The sequence below is a fragment of the Mastigoproctus giganteus genome, chromosome 5 (genome assembly GCF_048544385.1).
Source record: "Mastigoproctus giganteus isolate SK-2022 chromosome 5, ASM4854438v1, whole genome shotgun sequence".
In the NCBI taxonomy this organism is placed as follows: domain Eukaryota; kingdom Metazoa; phylum Arthropoda; class Arachnida; order Uropygi; family Thelyphonidae; genus Mastigoproctus; species Mastigoproctus giganteus.
Genome location: NC_143579.1, coordinates 17,607,431 through 17,627,827, shown reverse-complemented (window position 1 = coordinate 17,627,827; position 20,397 = coordinate 17,607,431). Strand labels below are relative to the sequence as shown.

General features: G+C 36.7%; 1 protein-coding gene across 1 annotated transcript in view; it reads right to left on the bottom strand.

The window, feature by feature from the left end:
- Positions 1-1,095: 1,095 nt before the first annotated feature.
- mib2 (E3 ubiquitin-protein ligase mind bomb 2) overlaps positions 1,096-20,397 on the bottom strand; it is a 388,603-nt gene continuing 369,301 nt past the window's right edge. The window contains exons 19-20 of the mRNA XM_090373924.1: positions 15,532-15,746; positions 1,096-1,342 (exon numbers count right to left, since the gene is read on the bottom strand). Of these exons, the coding sequence (XP_090230050.1) occupies positions 1,113-1,342; positions 15,532-15,746 (445 nt within the window). The 3' untranslated portion in view covers positions 1,096-1,112. The remainder of the gene's footprint in view (positions 1,343-15,531; positions 15,747-20,397) is intronic.

The following is a 20,397-nucleotide window of genomic DNA, read 5'->3' as shown; positions in this document are numbered from 1 at the left end:
TGTTGTAACATCATGAAATGCATCCATCTCGTACTCCATTGTTAATATTATGTCAAATAAATGTTTGTCACTAATTACTGTCTTGTGTCATTTCTGCCTTTTGTGCCTCTGCTACTACTTTCCCGTGATGTTTCCGGTTATGGGTTCCTATGTGATTTACATTCCTTTAGATGTTACCTACCTCCCCTAAACATTTGTACCAATATTTTTGAGACACCCTGTATAAAAAAAAATATATATTTATTATTTATTTATTTTTATGTTATTTTTTTGGTTTTTAGAATCATTAGCAACTAAGGTGATTATTGCTCCGGGGATATGCGGTGGTCATTCTCTGACCTTTCCGCATCCTCCGTATTTGGTGGTCACGGGCTCAAACCCCGGTATAATCAAGAAGAGTGTGCTATGATATATATATATTGTTCACAGTTGTGTTTATAACATCATGTGCTATCAGATTGAAAATACAGAGTGGCATTAAAAAGTGAACAATTTTAATTTATTTCCAATAAAAGATTCTAAAAAGGTACCATTTGCTAAGGGGATGGTAGCACTTGTTTGAGGGTTAAAAGTTATTATTATTCATTAAGAGCATCAAAATTTTACAAATATTAAAAAAAAAATTAAAAGATGAAAATATGAAGGACTTCGGCTCACAAATTAATTTGCTTTAATGGCTGTTTTTATACTAGATCTACAAAACATATGTTCACACTAAATTCAAGTATTCTGCACTTTCATAACATATTACCAGTGAAATAAATAACAAACAAATTATAAATATATTTCAGATCACAAAACATACAAGTTCCCTGCGTATAAGCCATAGTCATGCTTATAAATATAAATACGTTTTATAGGTGTTTGTATGTGTTTGTGTGTGCATGTGTATATATATATATATATATTTATTTTTATATATATATATATATAAATATGAGGATATGATTCCCATGAGTTCTTTGGAATTCGTGCAAAACAGTCTTCATAAGTTCCTAAAAAAAGAGTCAGTTTGCACTTTGTAAACGCACACATTCTCAAAGGCTTTTCGAAAATTCATATTTCACACACACAATGTTTTGCATTAATTTTTTTTTTTAAATACGTAGGCATTAATAAAGATTTATCTTCTTTGTGATTGGCTTTCGGCACATATGACAAATTTTTAATGTCTGGGCACAGACCACACATGCTCCATGACCACAAAGAAAAACCACATTGCGACGACGTTCCATACATATAGAACAACAGTGAGCCTCTTCAATTTCCTGGATCTTGTTCTCCAAAAAACGTAACCTTTCAACACTTGCTTGACGAGCTTTAGAAGATATTGTACGACCCCCTAAAGAATACAAATGAAGAACAATGGTCTAAGTTATACTATTTTGAAATATTAGAGAAAGCTCACACTTTTTATATGGAGTTCACAATTTTTTTTAAAGGTTCTCTACAGAGAGTTGTCAAAAAAAAAAAAAAAAAAAAAAAACCAATAAGAACCACTTTTATTAATTAAAGATTTTTTTTTGACCATCAGAAATGTTAGAACATTTGCAAAGCTAGAATGTCAAGGGCATTTAAAAGTTCCATTTTCAGAACTACCATAATAATGGATGGATAATTATAGATTGAGCAAATGGGTTTTCTGTTTTGTCTAAAGTGTTATTAACAGTTGGAATATATTATAACCTAATTTTGTAAAAATAAAACTACAGAGCTTATGTAAATTCAAGGAAGAGCATACCTGGATGGAACCAGGCGGCTTTTTTTTCTTTTTTAAGACTGATACTGAATAATGGAAAATTATCGACCTGTCAGTCTGACATCAGTGGTATGGAAAATTATGGAGGCAATGATCAAGGGTGGAATTCAGGATCATTTGAATAGAATTGAAATTCTCAAGGATACTCAGCATGGTTTTGTAAAGGGAACATCATGTTTAATAAATCTGGTTCGCTATTTTGAAAGGGTCACTCATGAGCTGGATTTAGGGAATAATTTCGACATTGTTTATTTAGATTTCAGCAAAGCTTTTGACTCAGTCCCACATGAGCGGTTGCTTTATAAGCTGGAACAGGTTAGAATCACTGGGAAAATCCTTAGATGGATATCAGGATGGCTTCAGGGCAGGAGGCAGAGGGTTGTGATAAATAGCTATTCCTCAGATTGGGTTGATGTAAGAAGTGGGGTTCCCCAAGAATCAGTATTAGGACCACTGTTGTTTTTAATTTTCATAAACGACATCGATGAAGGGATAGAGGGCATGATGTCCAAATTTGCAGATGATGTTAAAATTGGTAGAGTAGTTAATGATCACTGTCAAGCTGATCTTCTGAGAGACCTAGACAGACTTCAGGCATGGTCAGAAAAATGGCAGCTTTGTTGGATTAAACATCAGTGTTTAATAAATAAATAATTTAGGGAACATCATGTTTAATAAATCTGGTTCACTATTTTAGCATTTTAGCATTAGTAGAGGCATTTGATGCAAGAAAGCAAGCTTATGCAGCATCAGCCAAAAAAAAAAAAAATTAAATAAATAAATAAATAAAAAATAACCACTTCCACTTCGCCCCTCTGTTCGTTCGAAATACCTGTCCAGCTGAGCCTTAAACTTATTTAGGCTATCAACTTCCACGACAAGGGATGGAAGTTTATTCCACCAACCAACCACCCGCTGGCTAAAGGCAAATTTCTTCATGTCTATCCTACATCTGTCTTTTCTCAATTTGAATTTATGCCCTCTCAGGTGATTATTCTGAGCAAGAGGAAGAATCCCATCAGCATTGAGCATGCTCAAACCATTCAAGGCTTTATACACGTCTATCAGATCACCTCGCCGGTGCCTAATATCCAGACACTGTAATTTGCAAAACTTAAGCCTTTCTTCGTAAGAGCACCCCTTTGTTCCATTCACTAATCTTGTTGCCCTTCTCTGTACTCGTTCCAGCATCTCTACATCCTTCTTGAAATCAGGCCCCCAGACCTGTATACAGTACTCTAGGTGTGGTCTGACCATTGCCTTATACAAGGGAATAATCACCTCCTTATCCCTGCTAAAAAAATGCCTATATATCATCGACAATACACCATGAGCTACTCTTGCAGCCCGTCTGCACTGCTCAGAGAACTTCATATCTGCCTGCACAACCATCCCCAGGTCCCTTTCATTCTCTACCACTGTCAGTGTAGTACCACAGAGTTGATAAGTTGCTCTGGGGTTGCTGTTTCCGATAAGTAGTACTTTACATTTGTCAATGTTAAACTTCATTTGCCTCCTCGAAGCCCATCTGCTCAACCTTTCCAAATCCTGTTGCAGTAGCATAGCGTCAGTAGTGTCCTTGACAACCCTGCCAACCTTCGTATCGTCGGCAAACTTGGACATTAAGCTTGATATACCATCATCAATATCATTTATAAATACAGAAAACAATAATGGACCCAATAGTGAACCCTGAGGGACTCCACTAATAACATTAGTCCACGATGAGCAGTGTCCATTGATTACCACTCTCTGTCATCTCCCCCTCAACCACCCCTTTATCCACAGCAGCAATTTGCCTCCAATGCCACACTGCTCCAATTTGTGTAGCAATCTTCCATGTGCAACAGTATCAAAAGCCTTTCTAAGATCCAAGTATATAATATCAAAGTTATTCCCTGCATCCAGTTCTTTTGTGACTGCATCATAGTATCCAATCAAATTGGTCAGGCAAGACTTCCCCTTAACAAAACCATGCTGTGCCTGAGCTATGACTGAAGTCTTGTCTAGATGATCCTGCAGTGCTTCTTTAACCAGTGCCTCCATTAATTTTCCTGGAACAGAAGTTAAACTAACAGGTCTATAATTATTTGTGTCGCCCTTTGATCCTCCTTTGTGAATTGGGGTTACATTTGCACATCTCCAGTCCATGGGTACTTCCCCTGAGTCCAAGGAAGCTCTCATAATTATGGCTAGGGGTTTGCTTACTTCCTTTGCTGATTCCTTTAATATAACCGGATAGATCCCATCCACCACAGGTGCTTTTCTTGTATTTATCTTCAACAATTTCTCCTCCACTTTACTCTCAGTTATTACAAGATTCTCTAGCTTACTGCCAGAGTTGAATACACCTCTGGCATTCCCCTCGATGAATAACTCCTCATGTGTGAATGTCGATGCAAAATATTCATTCAGTTTGTTAGCTACCTGAGCAGGATCATCAACAGTTGACCCATCGATATCAAGTGGACCAATCTGATTCCCCTTCCTTCTAGAGTTTACATAAGTAAAGAACTCTTTGCTGTTTTTCTTTGCATCCCTTGCCAAAGATTTCTCGTAATCTGCCTTCGCCTGACTAACCTCCTTTGTAACTTTGTATGTATCCCATGCATTTTTCTTCTCTGCCATATGTCTCATTAGTTCATCCGACATCCACTTAGGCCTAAACCTTGAACAATATTTCTTAGTTGGTATGTAAAGCCTAGTAGCTTCCAAGATAAGTTCTTTGAATGCTTCCCATTTTGAATTTGCTGTTGGTAACATCATCAGTTGGTCCCACTGTATAGAATTTAAATACTGTCTCAGTCCATCGTAGTCGCCTTTACGAAAGCAATAATGAAAATGAAATGAAACAATGAAAGCAATTTTGAAAGGGCCACTCATGAGCTGGATTTAGGGAATAATTTCGACATTGTTTATTTAGATTTCAGCAAAGCTTTTGACTCAGTCTCACATGAGCAGTTGCTTTATAAGCTGGAACAGGTTGGAATCACTGGGAAAATCCTTAGATGGATATTAGGATGGCTTCAGGGCAGGACGCAGAGGGTTGTGATAAATGGCTATTCCTCAGATTGGGTTGATGTAAGAAGTAGGGTTCCCCAAGGATCAGTATTAGGACCACTGTTGTTTTTAATTTTCATAAACGACATCGATGAAGGGATAGAGGGCATGATGTCTAAATTTGCAGATGATGTTAAAATTGGTAGAGTAGTTAATGATCACTGTCAAGCTGAGCTTCTTCAGAGAGACGTAGACAGACTTCAGGAATAGTCAGAGAAATGGCAGCTATGCTTTAATCCAACAAAGTGTAAAGTATTACACCTGGGGAACAGTAATCCCAAAATAACTTATTCACTTGGTGGAGTTCAACTAAACCCAGTACTGGAGGAAAGGGACTTAGGTGTTACGTTACGGTCAGACATGAAATTCTCTGAGCATTGTAAATAGGTTGCAAGGAAGGCCCATGGTGTCCTATCGATGATCTATCAAACTTTTGCAAGCAGAGATAGGGACGTGATAATCCCATTATATAAGGCTTTTGTTAGACCAAACTTGGAATACCGTGTTCAAGTATGGAGACCCCACCTAAAGAAAGACACTGAGCTTCTTGAAAGGGTGCATAGATGGGTAACTTGCCTGGTGAGATCGGCAAAAGGGCGTCCTTATGAAGAAAGACTTCGAATATGTGGGTTGCAGAGTTTGGAAACTAGACACCTTAGAGGAGATTTGATTGAGGTGTTTAAGGCTCTGAGAGGCATCAATAAAATGAATGAGGACGAAATTTTCTAGATTATAAATGATGCTAGAACTAGGGGACATAAACTCAAGTTACGGGGGTAGATGTTTAGATTGGACTGCAGGAAGTTTTATTTTAGCCAGCGAGTTATAAATTACTGGAATAAGTTGCCTACATGGGCGGTAAAGGCTGACAGTTTGGGGAAATTCAAAGGACATCTGGATAGTACCTTCGTGTGAGGGAAAACATAGAATGATAGGTTTAATCTCCTTTTCTTTTATTAATTATTAGTTGTTTTTTTTATCATTGTTTTATTCATTTTTTTTTTGGCTGGTGCAGCATAAGCCATAGGTTGTTGTGTTGTTCTTTGGTTTTTAGGAGCATGAGCAACTAAGGCCATATTGCTCTGGGGATATGCTGTGGTCATTCCCTGCCCTTTCCGCATCCTCTGTATTTGGTGGCTCATGGGCTCGCACGCCGGTCTAATCAAGAAGCATGTGTTACGCACTGCTGCTCCTGCCCACCTGGCTATGGAGGCGCCATAAGCCATAGGCTTTCTTGCACCATGCGGCCATTACTAATACTAAGTCTGCCTTCCTTGCATTGATTCTTCTTAATTAATATTAATTACTTATGTTTGTAATTTCCATCATATATATTTATTTATTATAAGAGAGTAGTTTAGTTTAAAAATCACTTGTAGAAATGAAAAAAAAAAAAAAAAAAAAAAAGGGAAAGGAAATAAAAGCATCTAACTTAATATAAACTCATTAAGATATTATGTATTAAAACTTCATCTTGAACAAGTAAAGGAAGGATAGAAGGAAGGAGGTAAAATCACCAGGCTTTTGTGGTATTGAAAGAATATACAAACTGGTACATAGTATAAGAGCATTATCTGGTGGCTAATGTTTAGAGCTGGCAGATGCCAGCTTTTAATTGTAATGATACCTGGGCTGTAGCAATTGGTCTACATCAATTATCAAGTAAAAGCAGTATGACAATGTAAAAGACTGTAATTTGGAAAATGATCTCTTATAAGGGGTCAGAGTGGGAATATATGTCCTGCTCCAACTTTATGGTGGATAAAGTAGAAGAAAGAGCTGAAAATAAACAGAAATTAACTTTCATTTGCAAAAGCCATTAACATTTATGATATCAGTATATCATTTAGGTGGGCCAAGCATGCAATAAGTGAATACATTTTTCACAAGAAGATTTTGCTTTCTTTTGGACTAGTGTTAAATATTTGCCAGCAATAGGTCAAAGACTCATGGGAATATATGAATAGAATATTTTTAAGGGATAATATTTCTCATAAATGCAGATATGTCATTAGCCTAGTGAGAAGTATTTGAACTGTTTTTTTTTTAGATTTGCTGCAGACTATATGTAATGATTTGAAAACATTACATGCTAAGATAATTTGGTTTTTCTGGCTTGGTGTTAAGATCAGTTGCCAATTTTTGGGAAAGGTAGATGACTTATTTATCTATTTATTATTTATTTTTTTGTGAACATATTATTTCTCTTAGATTCAAAAGTTGAGGCTCTGTCAATGGGAGGCCTATACTGATGTGGATGTTTTTGATTGGAATGACAGCCCACATTAGAGTTCTTTGAATCAATGAGGTGGGCGCATTATTTTTAATGTCTCATTTTATCTTTCCTTTTGAGTTTCATTTCAATACCCAAAGATGGCTGAATATTTTTATTTATTAAAATTTATAAAAATAAAAATATTTTATTTATTTTTATCATATACAGTCAATTCCGGTTATTTGGGACACATCAGGACTAGTGCATTTTGGCCCAATTATGCGAAGTTTCAATTAAATAGTTAAAAATACAATGGATCCCCATTTACGATTGATTTTCTATGCGATCAAATCATGTTACGATGGACTCACCATAGTAAAGTACCATTCACTATACGATATATAGTAAGCACCGGTCATTGTGATCACGTTTGTGAATTGAATTTTAATTCTATTAAACAGCAATTTTAATTAGCAAAGATAGGAGGAAAATTATCCACAGGCTATAAAAGTAAAGATATATCATGCACAAATTTACACTTTATTACCAATGAAAAAAATTAAATGGTACGTGAAAATCGGAAGAATATTTTCCGCAGGTTAGCAAAATAAAAATAAATTTACGCTTACATGCATAGCTTAAATTAATATGTACTGTAATCTGTACATAGTTGTAACTAGTTGATATTTCTGTTCACTAACATTTGTGGGTGGGGGTTAAAATTTAAAACAGTAAAAAAGATAAGCAAATAATAAAGAACATGGCAGACACACAAATCGCAACGCAATACTCGCAAGTGAGAATGGAGTAACAAGTTACGAAGCTTAAAAAATAGGAATGAAGAGAAGATTCTGAAAATTTGCTTTTAATATGATTGAGATTTCATGGAAGGGGAAACACGTTATTTTTTGAGGTTATTTCACCATAACGTCAAAACCCACAGAATTCCAGCTATCAGTATTACTGCAAATTCAATAAGATCAAGTTTACTATCCATTTATAATAGATTGCACTAACAGAAAAGCCTAATAAACAAGGGACTGCTAATTGTTTTTATTGTTTTATAGTTGTGACCTCCAGAAATCCAAGTGAACCATATCGTATGGTCGGAGACAATCGTAGGGTAATCTCGAGTGCTGCAGTCTCCTGCCCAGATTAAACGGCATGTTGTCCCAATTAAGTGAAGTAAACCCTGGCTATTTTCTCGATTGGGTTCTGTTCTTTAAGATTTGTCCCAAATAAACGGCTGCCCCAATTAACCAGTGGCCCAAATAACCGGAATCCACTGTACTTGGATTTCAAGAAGGCTTTTAATACCGTTTCACATAAAAGACTGCTGTACAACTAGAGCAATGTGGCATTAAGAACAAGTTACTGCTATGGATAAAGGGATGATTAAGTGGAAGACAGAGAGTAGTTATCAATGGATGGGCACTGCTCTTCATGGACTAATATTATTAGTGGAGTTCCCCAGGGTTCAGAGCTGTGTCCAATGTTGTTTTTAATATTTATCAATGATATTGGCAAACGTATATCAGGCTCAATGTCTATGCAGATGATACAAAGGTTGGCAGGGTGGTTAACAACAGTCATCATGGTACGCTACTGCAACAAGATCTAGGAAAATTGGATCGATGGGCTGAGAAATGGCAGTTGAAGTTTTAAGACTGACAAATGCAAGGTACTGCATATGGGTAGCAGTGACCCTAGAGTAACTTATGAACTGTGTGGTACTACAGTCAGGGTAGTAGAGAATGAAAAAGACCTAGGGTTAATTGTACAGTCAGACATGAAATTCTCTGAGCAATGCAGATATGTTGCCAGGATAGCTCACGGGATTTTGTCAATGATATATAGAAACTTTGCTGGCAGGGATAAGGAGGTGATTATCCCTTTGTATAAGGCCATGGTTAGGTCGCACCTTGAGTACTGTATACAGTATACAAACTGGCAAAACTGATGCCACAAATCATCTATTGCTTCATCTACTTCTTTATCCAAGAAGTACTGGAAACTTTTCCATAAAATATTTTAAATTTGAAAATAAAATAATGCACTGCCAATTGATGAAATTTGTGCTACTTTAGCATTTATCATAAAATCATTTTTTAATGGGAACTTGTGCATCATGTAGTCATGCTTCCTCGTGGAACAAAAGAAAAGAATTTTCTTCTCTTGCTTTAGACTTGCTACTACCTCGGCAGTAGAAATGCCTATTATTAAGTCGGACTTATCTTTCTGGTTTTAATCTGCTATGGTAATCAATTTACAAAATGGAAGTGGAAGATTTGATTACTGTTGGTAAAAAAAAAATTGCACATAACATTCTTCAACACAACTAGGCATAATGACTTTGGTACACAGATGTGAGGTATGTTGGTTTGAAGACCTATATTCAGATTTTAAAGCGTCAGCACAACATTTAAAAGAAGCAAACAAATCACTTTATTCAAGCCTGAAGAGAAAAATATAAATGGACTTTCTGCATGAGTGAGGATAACATTCCCAGAATTATCAGCTTTCCTGGATTGTTTGAGAATTTGCTTCTACCAGAAGTTTGGATTTTAGAAGTTTTTTCTTGAGATCATCAATATACAGTGGTACCTTGGTTTGCGAGCATAATTCGTTCCGGAAACGTGCTCGTAATCCAAAGCACTCGTATATCAAAGCGAATTTCCCCATAAGAAATAATGGAAACCCAGATGATTTGTTCCAAAACTCAAAAATATTCATATACTGTAAAAATGATTAATACAAAATACATACCTTTTTATATTTTTAATATTTAAATTTAATATACATAAAGCAATCGAATTTATTAATTATTGGGTAGGACGACTTTCACTGTCTCTAACGGAATCACTGTAATCTGCTGACTTTTTCTTTTTGTGCGACTTTAACAAGGAATCTTTCCAATGACACTTGCTTTTGCCCCCTTTTGAGGATTTCAGAAATCAGATTCATCGCTCGCACCATTACAAAATGAGGAGGCACGCTTGATACACATAAACAAAGCTGCGCGCGTGTAGCAACTGAATAAACACCGTAAAGGCAGAGATACACTATTAATTAACACCTCACATTTTACTAAAGCACATTTCTAGGGGTTACTACCATAAAACAATAAAAACAATTTCCAGTTGCGTTCCTGCTAGTGGAATCTGTTATAAACTGGTAGTAAACTCGATCTAATTGCATTTGCGATTATACTAGCTGGAATTGTTGGTTTTTACGTTATTATGTGAAATGTGTTTCCCCTTCACGGATATAAAAAACCATAAATACATTTTCAAAATCTTCTCTTCATTGCTATCGGGTTGCGGTGATTCTGCGTTCGACTGCCATTTCTTGTAAACACAAAGGCGAATTCGGTTCGTGTTATATAAGATATCGTTCCCGTATTTATAAATCGTGTATCATCGAATTCGTGTAGTGTAAACACGTGTTATACGAGGACTGACTGTACTCATATTGCAAGACCTCGCTCGTTTATCAATTTAAAATTTATTAAAAATTTTTGCTCGTCTTGCAAAACACTCGCATACCAAGTTACTCGTAATCCAAGGTACCACTGTATTATCTTTCAAAACTTTTGGATCATGAACTGAATTTGAACAAGAGTCAGTACCACTCATTAGTGATAACGTAGTTTTTGATTTAGGAACTCTGAAAAGTGCTCATGCGGCTTTTCTCACCTTTCAAACTCTTCTTTAAATAGAGTTGTCAAAGGTTGCCACTGTTCTATCAGTCTACTTACAGTTGTAAGTTATTATGTAGCACAGAGCGAAACGGAAGACAAAATAAAATAAATGACAAGTTTAATGTTAAATTGTAAAACACATGTTAAATACATACAGTACAAAAAACTTTCAGTTATTATGGTAACCTTCATCAGTCAAACTGACAGTTTAGGAACGTAGAACATAAGGGCGTGTAGTGCCAGTCATGCACAGTAAACTGCATGATGTCGAAGCCTGTGGTTGTGACATTTGTGAACATTGCCAAAGTTTGTCAGTCATGAGGATGGTTGCTTCAATAATAGGGTGGACATGACATCCACTGCTTCTGTTGACCGAAGTATTAGAGCATGTGATGTGCAACGACTCCAACCAAGCATGCCGTCGGTAATTGTGGGACCGATTCATAACCATGACATTGTGTTGTAGGTCAATGTCATGTCGGGTTGACCAGAAGTGCTCAGCAATGTACGAGTGTTCGATGTCCACTAAAATGATGGCTCTTTTGTGTTCTGAGATACGTATGCCAAGCCTTCTCCCAGTTTTTCCGATGTAGCAGCCAGATCAGTCATGGCAAGAAATGCAGTAGACTAGTCCACTTTGTAGTAAGGTGGGAACCGGTGTTTTCACTCTAGAGATGAAGGATCGCGATTTCCTGCCCAGGAGCTGTACGCACTTTATCCTGTGAGATTTCAGGACCCTAGAAACCTGCTGTGATAGGTTCAGGTAATATGGGATAAAGGCGCTCGCGGTGGAGTTATTACCTTGAATATTCCTGTTGGTCATTACCTATAGTCTACTTACACATTTAACCAAAGTTGGCAAATGTGTACATGGTTCAAAACCATTTTAATTTCAGTGGTATGCATCAGTTGAAATTGTTTAAATCTATACTTTCTTTTAGCACTTCTCTCTCTAGATAGTAGTAAATGTCCACCAAATATTCATCCACTTTTAGAGAAAGGCATGTAGCTCCATTCTCAGCACAAAAATTAATATGATGACAAGACCAGCCTATTATTACCAAGTGATTTAGATCTACCATAAGAGGCATATTGTCAACATTAAGTGCCAGACAGTTTTTTGAGGAAATCTCACGCCATCAGGTTGTTCAAAAGAAGGTATCTAAGGTTGTACCTGTAGGGTCACCTTCCTGTGCTGGCACCAATAGCAAGTTGCTTTTTGATTTCATGATTTTTTTTTTTTTTTTTTTAAATTTTATAATAAAAGGTCATTACAACATGATATAGCTTGAAATGTTGTGTTGGGTCCATTATTGTTTTCTGTATTTATTAATGATATTGATGATGGTATATCAGGCTTAATGTCCAAGTTTGCAGACGATACGAAGGTGGGCAGGGTTGTTAATGACACTAATGACAGTACGGTGCTGCAACAGGATCTAGAAAAGTAGAGCATATGGACTGAGAGGTGGCAACCCTGAGTTTAACATTGACAAATGTAAAGTACTGCATATGAGAAGCAGTAACCCCATAGTAACGTATCAACTGTGGTACTACACTGATAGTGGTAGAGAATGAAAAGGACCTGTGGGGGATAATTGTACAGACAGATATGAAGTCTTCTGAGCAGTGCAGACAGTCTGCAAGAGTAGCTCATGGTGTCTTGTCAATGATATACAGGAATTTTTCTAGCAGGGATAAGGAGGTGATAATCCCCTTGTATAAGGCAATGGTCAGGCCACACCTTGAGTACTGTAGTCAGGTCTGGAGGTCTCATTTTAGGAAGGATGTAGAGCTGCTGGAGCAAGTGCAGAGGAGGGCAACAAGATTAGTGAATGGAACAAAGGGTTGCTCTTATGAAGAAAGGCTTAAGTTTTGTAAATTGCAGTGTCTGGATTCTAGGCACCTGCAAGGTGATCTGATTGAGGTGTATAAAGCCTTGAATGGTTTGAGCATGCTCAATGCTGATGGGATTTTTCCTCTTGTTCAGAATAATCACCTGAGAGAGCATACGTTCAAATTGAGGAAAGACAGTTGTAGGATAGATGTGTGGAACGTTGCCTTTAGCCAGCGGGTGGTTGATTGCTGGAAGAAACTTCCATCTGTCATTGTAGAAGTTGATAGCTTAAATAGATTCAAGGTAGAACTAGACAAACATTTGGAGCGAGTGTATGGGTGAAATGAGAAGGGTTTTTTTTTTGGTAATGCTGTATAAGCTTGCATTCTTGCATCGTGTGTCTTTACTAATGCTAACTTTGATTAATAATAAATTAAATCCTGTTTATATTCTGGGATGACAACACAGTCAGAGGAGTTCAAAAGAGAGAAAAAGAGAATACAAAACACAGCACCATGTTTAGAAGTCATGGGCAACAATCATTATTCGTTACATATACTTATGTACCCTCGTGCCTGACCATTCAGCTAACATCAGCCAAATAAATTTTATGTTTATACTCTGGAATAACCACATGTTCAGAGAATCACTACATAGAGAGAATAACATGAAACAGAACTGTATTTGGTCGTCATGCAAGCTTGAAGCAAGGTCACCTAAAGCATGTGTACCTCCATACCCTTGAGCCTAACCACTTGGTTATGGCGACCTAAACTGAAAAATGGTTGATATTTCAAAGCCATCATTTCTTTCATCTTCTTTCCCTCTCCATGAAATTTTTACTAACAGTTCCTGTTGTATTTTTTACTATTGGAAAACATTTCTGAACAACAACACTACACACAATCAGCACAACTTAGTGGAAAATTATGTCCTAAGACAAGATGTAAATAAACATTCAGCACATATGACATTATTTCATTATGAAATGCTACACCTATTTTTGCATTTATTTTTATGCACCTACATGCTGTCTTATGCTTATTTGTTTGCAAATGTGTGATTACATGTTGTTTCTTTTGCTTGAAACTGAAAAATTACATTTACATACAGTACACACAAGACCTTTTCAGATTTTTAGACTCTTACCTTTTCAGATTTTTCAACACATAGAAAATTTTGCATATACAGTAGAGTGTCAATAATCTGAACTAATTGGGACCGGACGTAGTTTGGACTTCCGATTTGTTCAGATTTTTGAACTTATCAAAAATACTGTTCCGGAGACTAAAAAAAAAAGTTTAGTAAGTTTAGAAATAAAAACACTGCTTTAAAATCTGAGACACCACCTAATTTTTTTGTTAAAATTCAGTGCCTTTTCACAAAGACCCAGGCATGATCTCTCCTAAACTTCGTCTGTGTGAACCACAAATAAACAGATGGGTCAATGACACAAATGGGTCATTGGATGTTCTCAAGTTCTTTTTTTTTTGTACCCTCTGAATCACGTTTTGATGCAAACTTAAAAATGTTTTCTTTGTTGTTTTTAATGTCTTGTTATGGTTGACTTTCCAACCTCGAAAAATGTTGCTAACGAAGACCCGCTTTTTCCCTTTGAAAGCCTGTTTATAATCTCAACCCTGGATTCAATTGTTAAAGATTTCTGCTTCCTTTTAAAAGACGAAGAAAACTACAGTATGGTAAAATAAAATTCTGTAAAAACTCTGTTCATAATCTTTTTACTCCATATCTCACTTGTGGGTATCGTGTTAGTTGCAATTTCTGCATGAAATGTTTTGTTATTGATAGTCTGTTATGGTTGACTTTATTTATCTTATTGCTTCTCTTTTTTTACTGTTTTAGATTTTACAACCCAAACAAAAATAAAGTCAGTGAACAGAAATACCAGATTACAAAGTGTGTTTAATAAAAAATTACAAAGTGTTATGTTTAGTTAGTACTGTATGTATAGCATATAGGTTATTGCAATTGCATCAGTTTAATTCATAGCCATCTACCAAAGTAGTTATGTATATTAACTAAACTATGTACATAAGTGTAAATTTTTATTATTATTTTGCTAACCTAAGGATAATATTCTTCTGATTTTCCTATATCATTTAATTCTGTTAACTGGTAAGATAAAAAATGTGTAAATTTGTGCTTTATATCTTCATTTTTATAGCCTGTGGATAATATTCCTCCTGTTTTCGCTTATTAGAATTGCCGTTTAATAGAATCAAAATTCAATTTCCAAACATGATCAGAATAGCTGGTGCTTACTTTAATTACAATATTTTATGGCACCAGTATAAAAAATAATAATAAATGCTGGCTCATTCAGATTGACATTTTGAAATTTTACCCTGTATTTCTTTGGCATCTTACTGAATAACAAAGTTAATTAGCTTTGCATCACACAAGTAAAATTAAATATATATTACAGAGAATAACAATATTTATTATCCTACAATTCTATTTTGCAATGTAAACTAGCACACCTGACAGCCAATTAATTAATGAAAATAAGCAAAAACTGAAAATTTTTAAAAAATATCCAATTTAAACAGTTTTATTATTTTTTATGAAAAGAAAAATATATGCAGAAAACTTGAGTTTTTTTTTTTTAAAAAAAGAGAAACTCTTTTCCACCAACTATACTATGATGATGAAACAAAAAAAAAGGGGGGGTGGGGTCGAATTGAATAAAAAAGATTCTACATTGTAAATCGGGAGAGTTGGCAGCTATGTAAGTATGATAAAAATAATAATTCTGCATTATATTTTTAGAATCATTATATCAAAATTAGTTAGGTTATTTTAATATCGGATACGTAAAAGAATTTTAAAATTATTAATTATTGAGAAGCAATAATATTAACTCTGAATAAGAAAACACCCATATTTTTCTCTCATCAAATTTTCTGCAAACTTATTTGTTATCAACACAATTTTTTTACCTGGCCCAATCTTTTTTAATATGACTTCTTGACATACGACACATTTCTTCATACGAATACAACAATCTTCACACGTCACTCTATGCCCACAGGGATCAAAAGTTACTGTACCAGACATTTCACAACATAAAAGGCATTCATTATCTGCTGATGGCTTTACTTCTGAAACTGGAACTTCTCCTGTCTCCCTTGATGTGAGAGATTTGGCATGAGCACTGGAAAAGAAAACAAATAATATACAAATATTTCTGCATGGAATTGCTTACTTTTCCATCTTCGATATAGACAGTGGGTCTGATTGTAAAGCCTAATCCATAACAGTAAACTGCTGAATAATGGTTACTGGAGCACTAAATAATGAAAGGATTAAACTACTCGTGAGGAGAGATCAAAGGGTGAAGCAAGTACAGCCACTCCTCGACTTATGTAAGGGTTGCATTCTGAGGAACTCTACGTAAGTTGAATTTTATGTTTAGTCGGAATTTCCCTAAGTGCTTATGCAGCACTCACAACTATGCACACTGAATTTGATTGAAGCAAAAAAGAAATTTTCGACAGGCATGTAAATAGAATTATTTATTAAATTTTTTTTGTCTCATGCACAGGAAACATTACAAGTGTACAAAATTACAAAAAAAAAAGGGAGATAGACATAATGTCAGCAAGTTTTACAATTCGAGCATTGTTGCCAGAATTAACTCTCCAGCTGATAAGCACACAGCTGCGGAAGTTGAGGGCTGTGGAGATTTAGAAGGGGCTTTTTCCAACACATCACAAAATTTCTCTGCAGCAGCAGAATCGACACTGGTGACTTCACTACATACTTTAGTGTTTTGGAAACCAGGCGATGCTTGAACCTATTAAACTACCCGTTGCTTGCCACGAACTTGGCTTGGGGTTCGCTGGACTTATCCTTAATGTCTTCATAAATACTTTTGCTTTTGCTTGAATGGCCATTAGACTCAGGGGCACTCGCTTCTGAATCTGATTTTCCATTCATATTATTAATAGCTTTTCCATCTTTGATATAGCATCTGAACACTCTTGATGTTAAATGTGTTGATTCTTTAACACGTTCTTTTATATGTGCACTGTATTCACTGTTGAAGCAGCAAGACCTAATTCCCGTGCAATAGATGACAAACTTTGTCCTGCTTCATACTTCTTAATCATCTTCATTTCTAAATCAATTTTGTTTTGTTTCCTAGCCCTGCCATCACTTGCACTTTCCACTGGTCGCTTTCCCTTCACCATTGTAATAAATAAATAGGAATGAAGATAAGATTCTGAAACTTTATTTATGTTTTTTATATGATTGAAGATTTCAGTGAAGGGGATAACATTTCACCATAATACAATAATAAAAACCCACAGAATTCCAGTTAATGGTATTATCGCAAATGCTATAAGATCGATTTTACTATCCTTTTATAACAGATTGCACTAACAGAAAAGCACAATAAACCTGAAAGTGCAAATTGCTTTTATTGTTTTCTGGTAATGACCTCCTGTAATGTGTTTTAGAAAAATATCACAAAGGCATTCAAAAATTGATTCTTATAATGGGACATATGATAATGATGAAAGTGTAGTGCAATTTCCATTATAAAAATGACCTTTTGGAGAGATAAATAACTTAGTTATATAATGCGAAAATTTCAACTTCCAAGGTCTTGGAACGAATTACCAAAAAAAAAAAAAAAAAAAAAAAAGAAAAGAAAACAACGTGTTATTAGGTTCACTTTACGATATTTTCGCGATACCTCTATTTATTCTTACGGGATGCAAAATACGTATCAACAATTTTTTTAAGTTTGCACTGGTCAGCATAAACTTATGTAAAATCGAATTTCCATAAGTTGGGTATTACGTTAGCTGGGGAGGGCCTGCAATCACAAAACTGCAAGCTTAACTTTTGTGCCAGTGAAAATAATGAAGTCATGGTTAAATAAGTAATGAAGGATCATCTAGACAGAAACACAGTTATATGGCAATAAGCATGGATTTATTTTAACAAATCTCATCTGAACAATCTGATTAGCTACTATGAGGTTGCCACAAATGAACCGGATGCAAAAAATAATTCTGACATATACTTAGATTTCAGTAAAGATTTTGATATTGTTCCCCATGAAAGTATAGTGATAAAGGGCCAGTTGAGTGGCAGAAGACAGAAATTGGTTATTAACAGCAACTGCTCTTTATGGAATAATATAATGAGTGGAGTCCCTTACCATTTTCGATACTACACTTTACGCAAATGGTTAAAAACAGTAGCAATTGAAATTAAATGCAAGATATTACATTTAGGTAACAATAATCCCATTGTAAGCAAACCCTTAGCCATAATTATGAGAGCTTCCTTGGACTCAGGGAAGGTACCCATGGACTGGAGATGTGCAAATGTGATCCCAATTCACAAGGGAGGATCAAAGGCTGACACAAGTAATTATAGACCTGTGAGTTTAACTTCTGTTCCCGTAAAATTAATGGAGGCACTGGTTAAAGAAGCACTGCAGGATCATCTAGACAAGACTTCAGTTATAGCTCGGACACAGCATGGTTTTGTTAAGGGGAAGTCTTGCCTGACCAATTTGATTGGATACTATGATGCAGTCACAAAAGAACTGGATGCAGGGAATAACTTTGATGTTATATACTTGGATCTTAGAAAGGCTTTTGATGCTGTTGCACATGGAAGACTGCTGCACAAATTGGAGCCTCGATCATTTTACCAGTCTGCAGCTGGTAATTTCGGTTGACTAAAATTTTCCCTGGTGCAATCTGTGGGTCTTGCATTTGTCTAGACCAAAATCCATCCTAATATCATTGCTGAATTCTTTGGTGATTTGGAGTAGTTCCTGGAGGTGCTTCTTGGTTCCCGCGTAGAGGTTGATGTCATCCATGTACATCAGGTGGGTGGAGTGTACAAGTTCTTCCTTCCTTCTTTGAGGTTATATCCGTATTTGTCACTGTTGAGCGTGGTGGATAGCGGGTTAGTGCCAGACAGAACCACAACGGGCTCAGGGTATCTCCCTGAAAGATTCCTCTCCTGATGGGGATTGGCCTGGTTGTGATGTTTTTGACCTTAATGGTGGTACTTCATTTTGTCATCATTTCTTCTAGGAAGTTTATCACTATTGGATTGACTTTGTAGATGTTCAGCACCTCTATTAGCCAGCTATGAGGCACGGAGTCGAAGGCCTTGCGGTAATTGATGTAGGCTGTGTACATGTTGCGATACTTCTTGTAGGCTTGCTCCATAAATGCAGCATCAATTGCTCCTTGCATCCCTTCTGGTCTTCGGCCATTATGTTCTGACTCTCCAAGTGGTTTGATATCTTCCTCGTTACGCAGCTGGTCAGGATCTCGTACATTGCTGGGAGGCAGGCGATTGGCCTACATTTCGTTGGGTTTCTTGTATCTTTGTCTTTAGACTTCAGATATGTGATTCCTTTAGTGAGAAACTTCGGGATTGTCTCTGGGTGCCTTATCATTCGGGGTGAACTGCTCTGCCAGATGCTTGTGTATGCAAGTGAGCTTCTTGTACCAGTAGTTGTGGACGTTATCTATTTCTGGAGTTCGCCAGTTGTGAGAGTTCTTGATCGTTTGTTTTACTTCTTCCATCATCTCATTTCTTGTACGTCCTTGGTTTTCTTGCGTTCTAGTTCTATCCAGGGGGTTCGGCTGTTATGTCTTACTTCCCTGCTCCATATGATTTCCCAGAACTCCTCAATCGTCTTCTGATTGGGTGGTCTATTCCCTTCTTTCCTGTCTTCTCCGAGACTCTTGTAGAAGCCTCTTTGGTCCTCATCGAAGATTCAGTTATTTACTTTCCTATGGGAGCTCTTTTTGTATCGGCGTAGTCTCTTGCTGAGTGCAAGGAGGTTCCGCTTCAATGTGTCCAAGTGCCCTCCTATTCTTAGATTTTTTTTTTCTATGTTTGCTGTGGATGCTGTCTCTCTCTCTTGAGGATGCTCTTCACTTTTCCAATTAATTTCTTACTCCTATTGCTCCGTTGGTACTGGGTCAATTGGCCTATCTCGACTCAATTCTTCTATCTTCTGCTGAAGTCTTCTTTCCCAAACTGGCAGTTCCTTCTGCTGCTGGTCTCTCGTTTCTCTTCCATTAATTCTTTTGGCTGCTACCGCAGCACAATACACAGCTGTGTGGATGACCTCCAGTGTTGCACCACTGCTGTCAAGGTAATGCGGTATTATGTGCTGATTGAGATGGTTGTGGCTCTCCACAAGGTTCTATTCAGCCTCTGCTTCGGTATCACGTGAGTTATGGTGGGGTCCATTCCTTCAAATTCAGTTAGGGCCTTCTTCCACTCATCTTCTATTCTGGATACCATGACCTTGTTTCTCTCCATTTCAGCTGCTGTGGGTTGTATTACTTCTTGCTCTTCCTCCTCTGGTTCGGTGGTGGTATGTTCTTCCTCCTCTGGTTCCGTATTCTTTTTTATCCTTTGTAGTTGATCACTCATGTTCTACTTGATTTTTTCCAAGATTGCAGGAGATATCAGGTTCTTCATGACGATGGTCTATCTCTGGTCTGCTATTCGCTGTTCGGTGACCTGAATATCTGGGAATTGTTCCAGCCACTTGGTATGTAGTCTCGCCCTGTAAGTTGTCATATCAGTCTCCAGCTTCGTTATTTCGTAGTATGCTTGCATGATGTACATATTCATTTCGATCCTCCACTTGATGTGTTGGCGTTTTCTCCCTCCCTGGGTGGTCACTAGCGCAGTTGTACAGGAAGCACTTCCAGTTGGTGAGGCTGGATGGTCTTGCCCTTCACTTGTGGTAGCCATACAGGGGACAGTGGCAATTGCTCCACTCTCTTCCTCGGGAGACCGTCTCT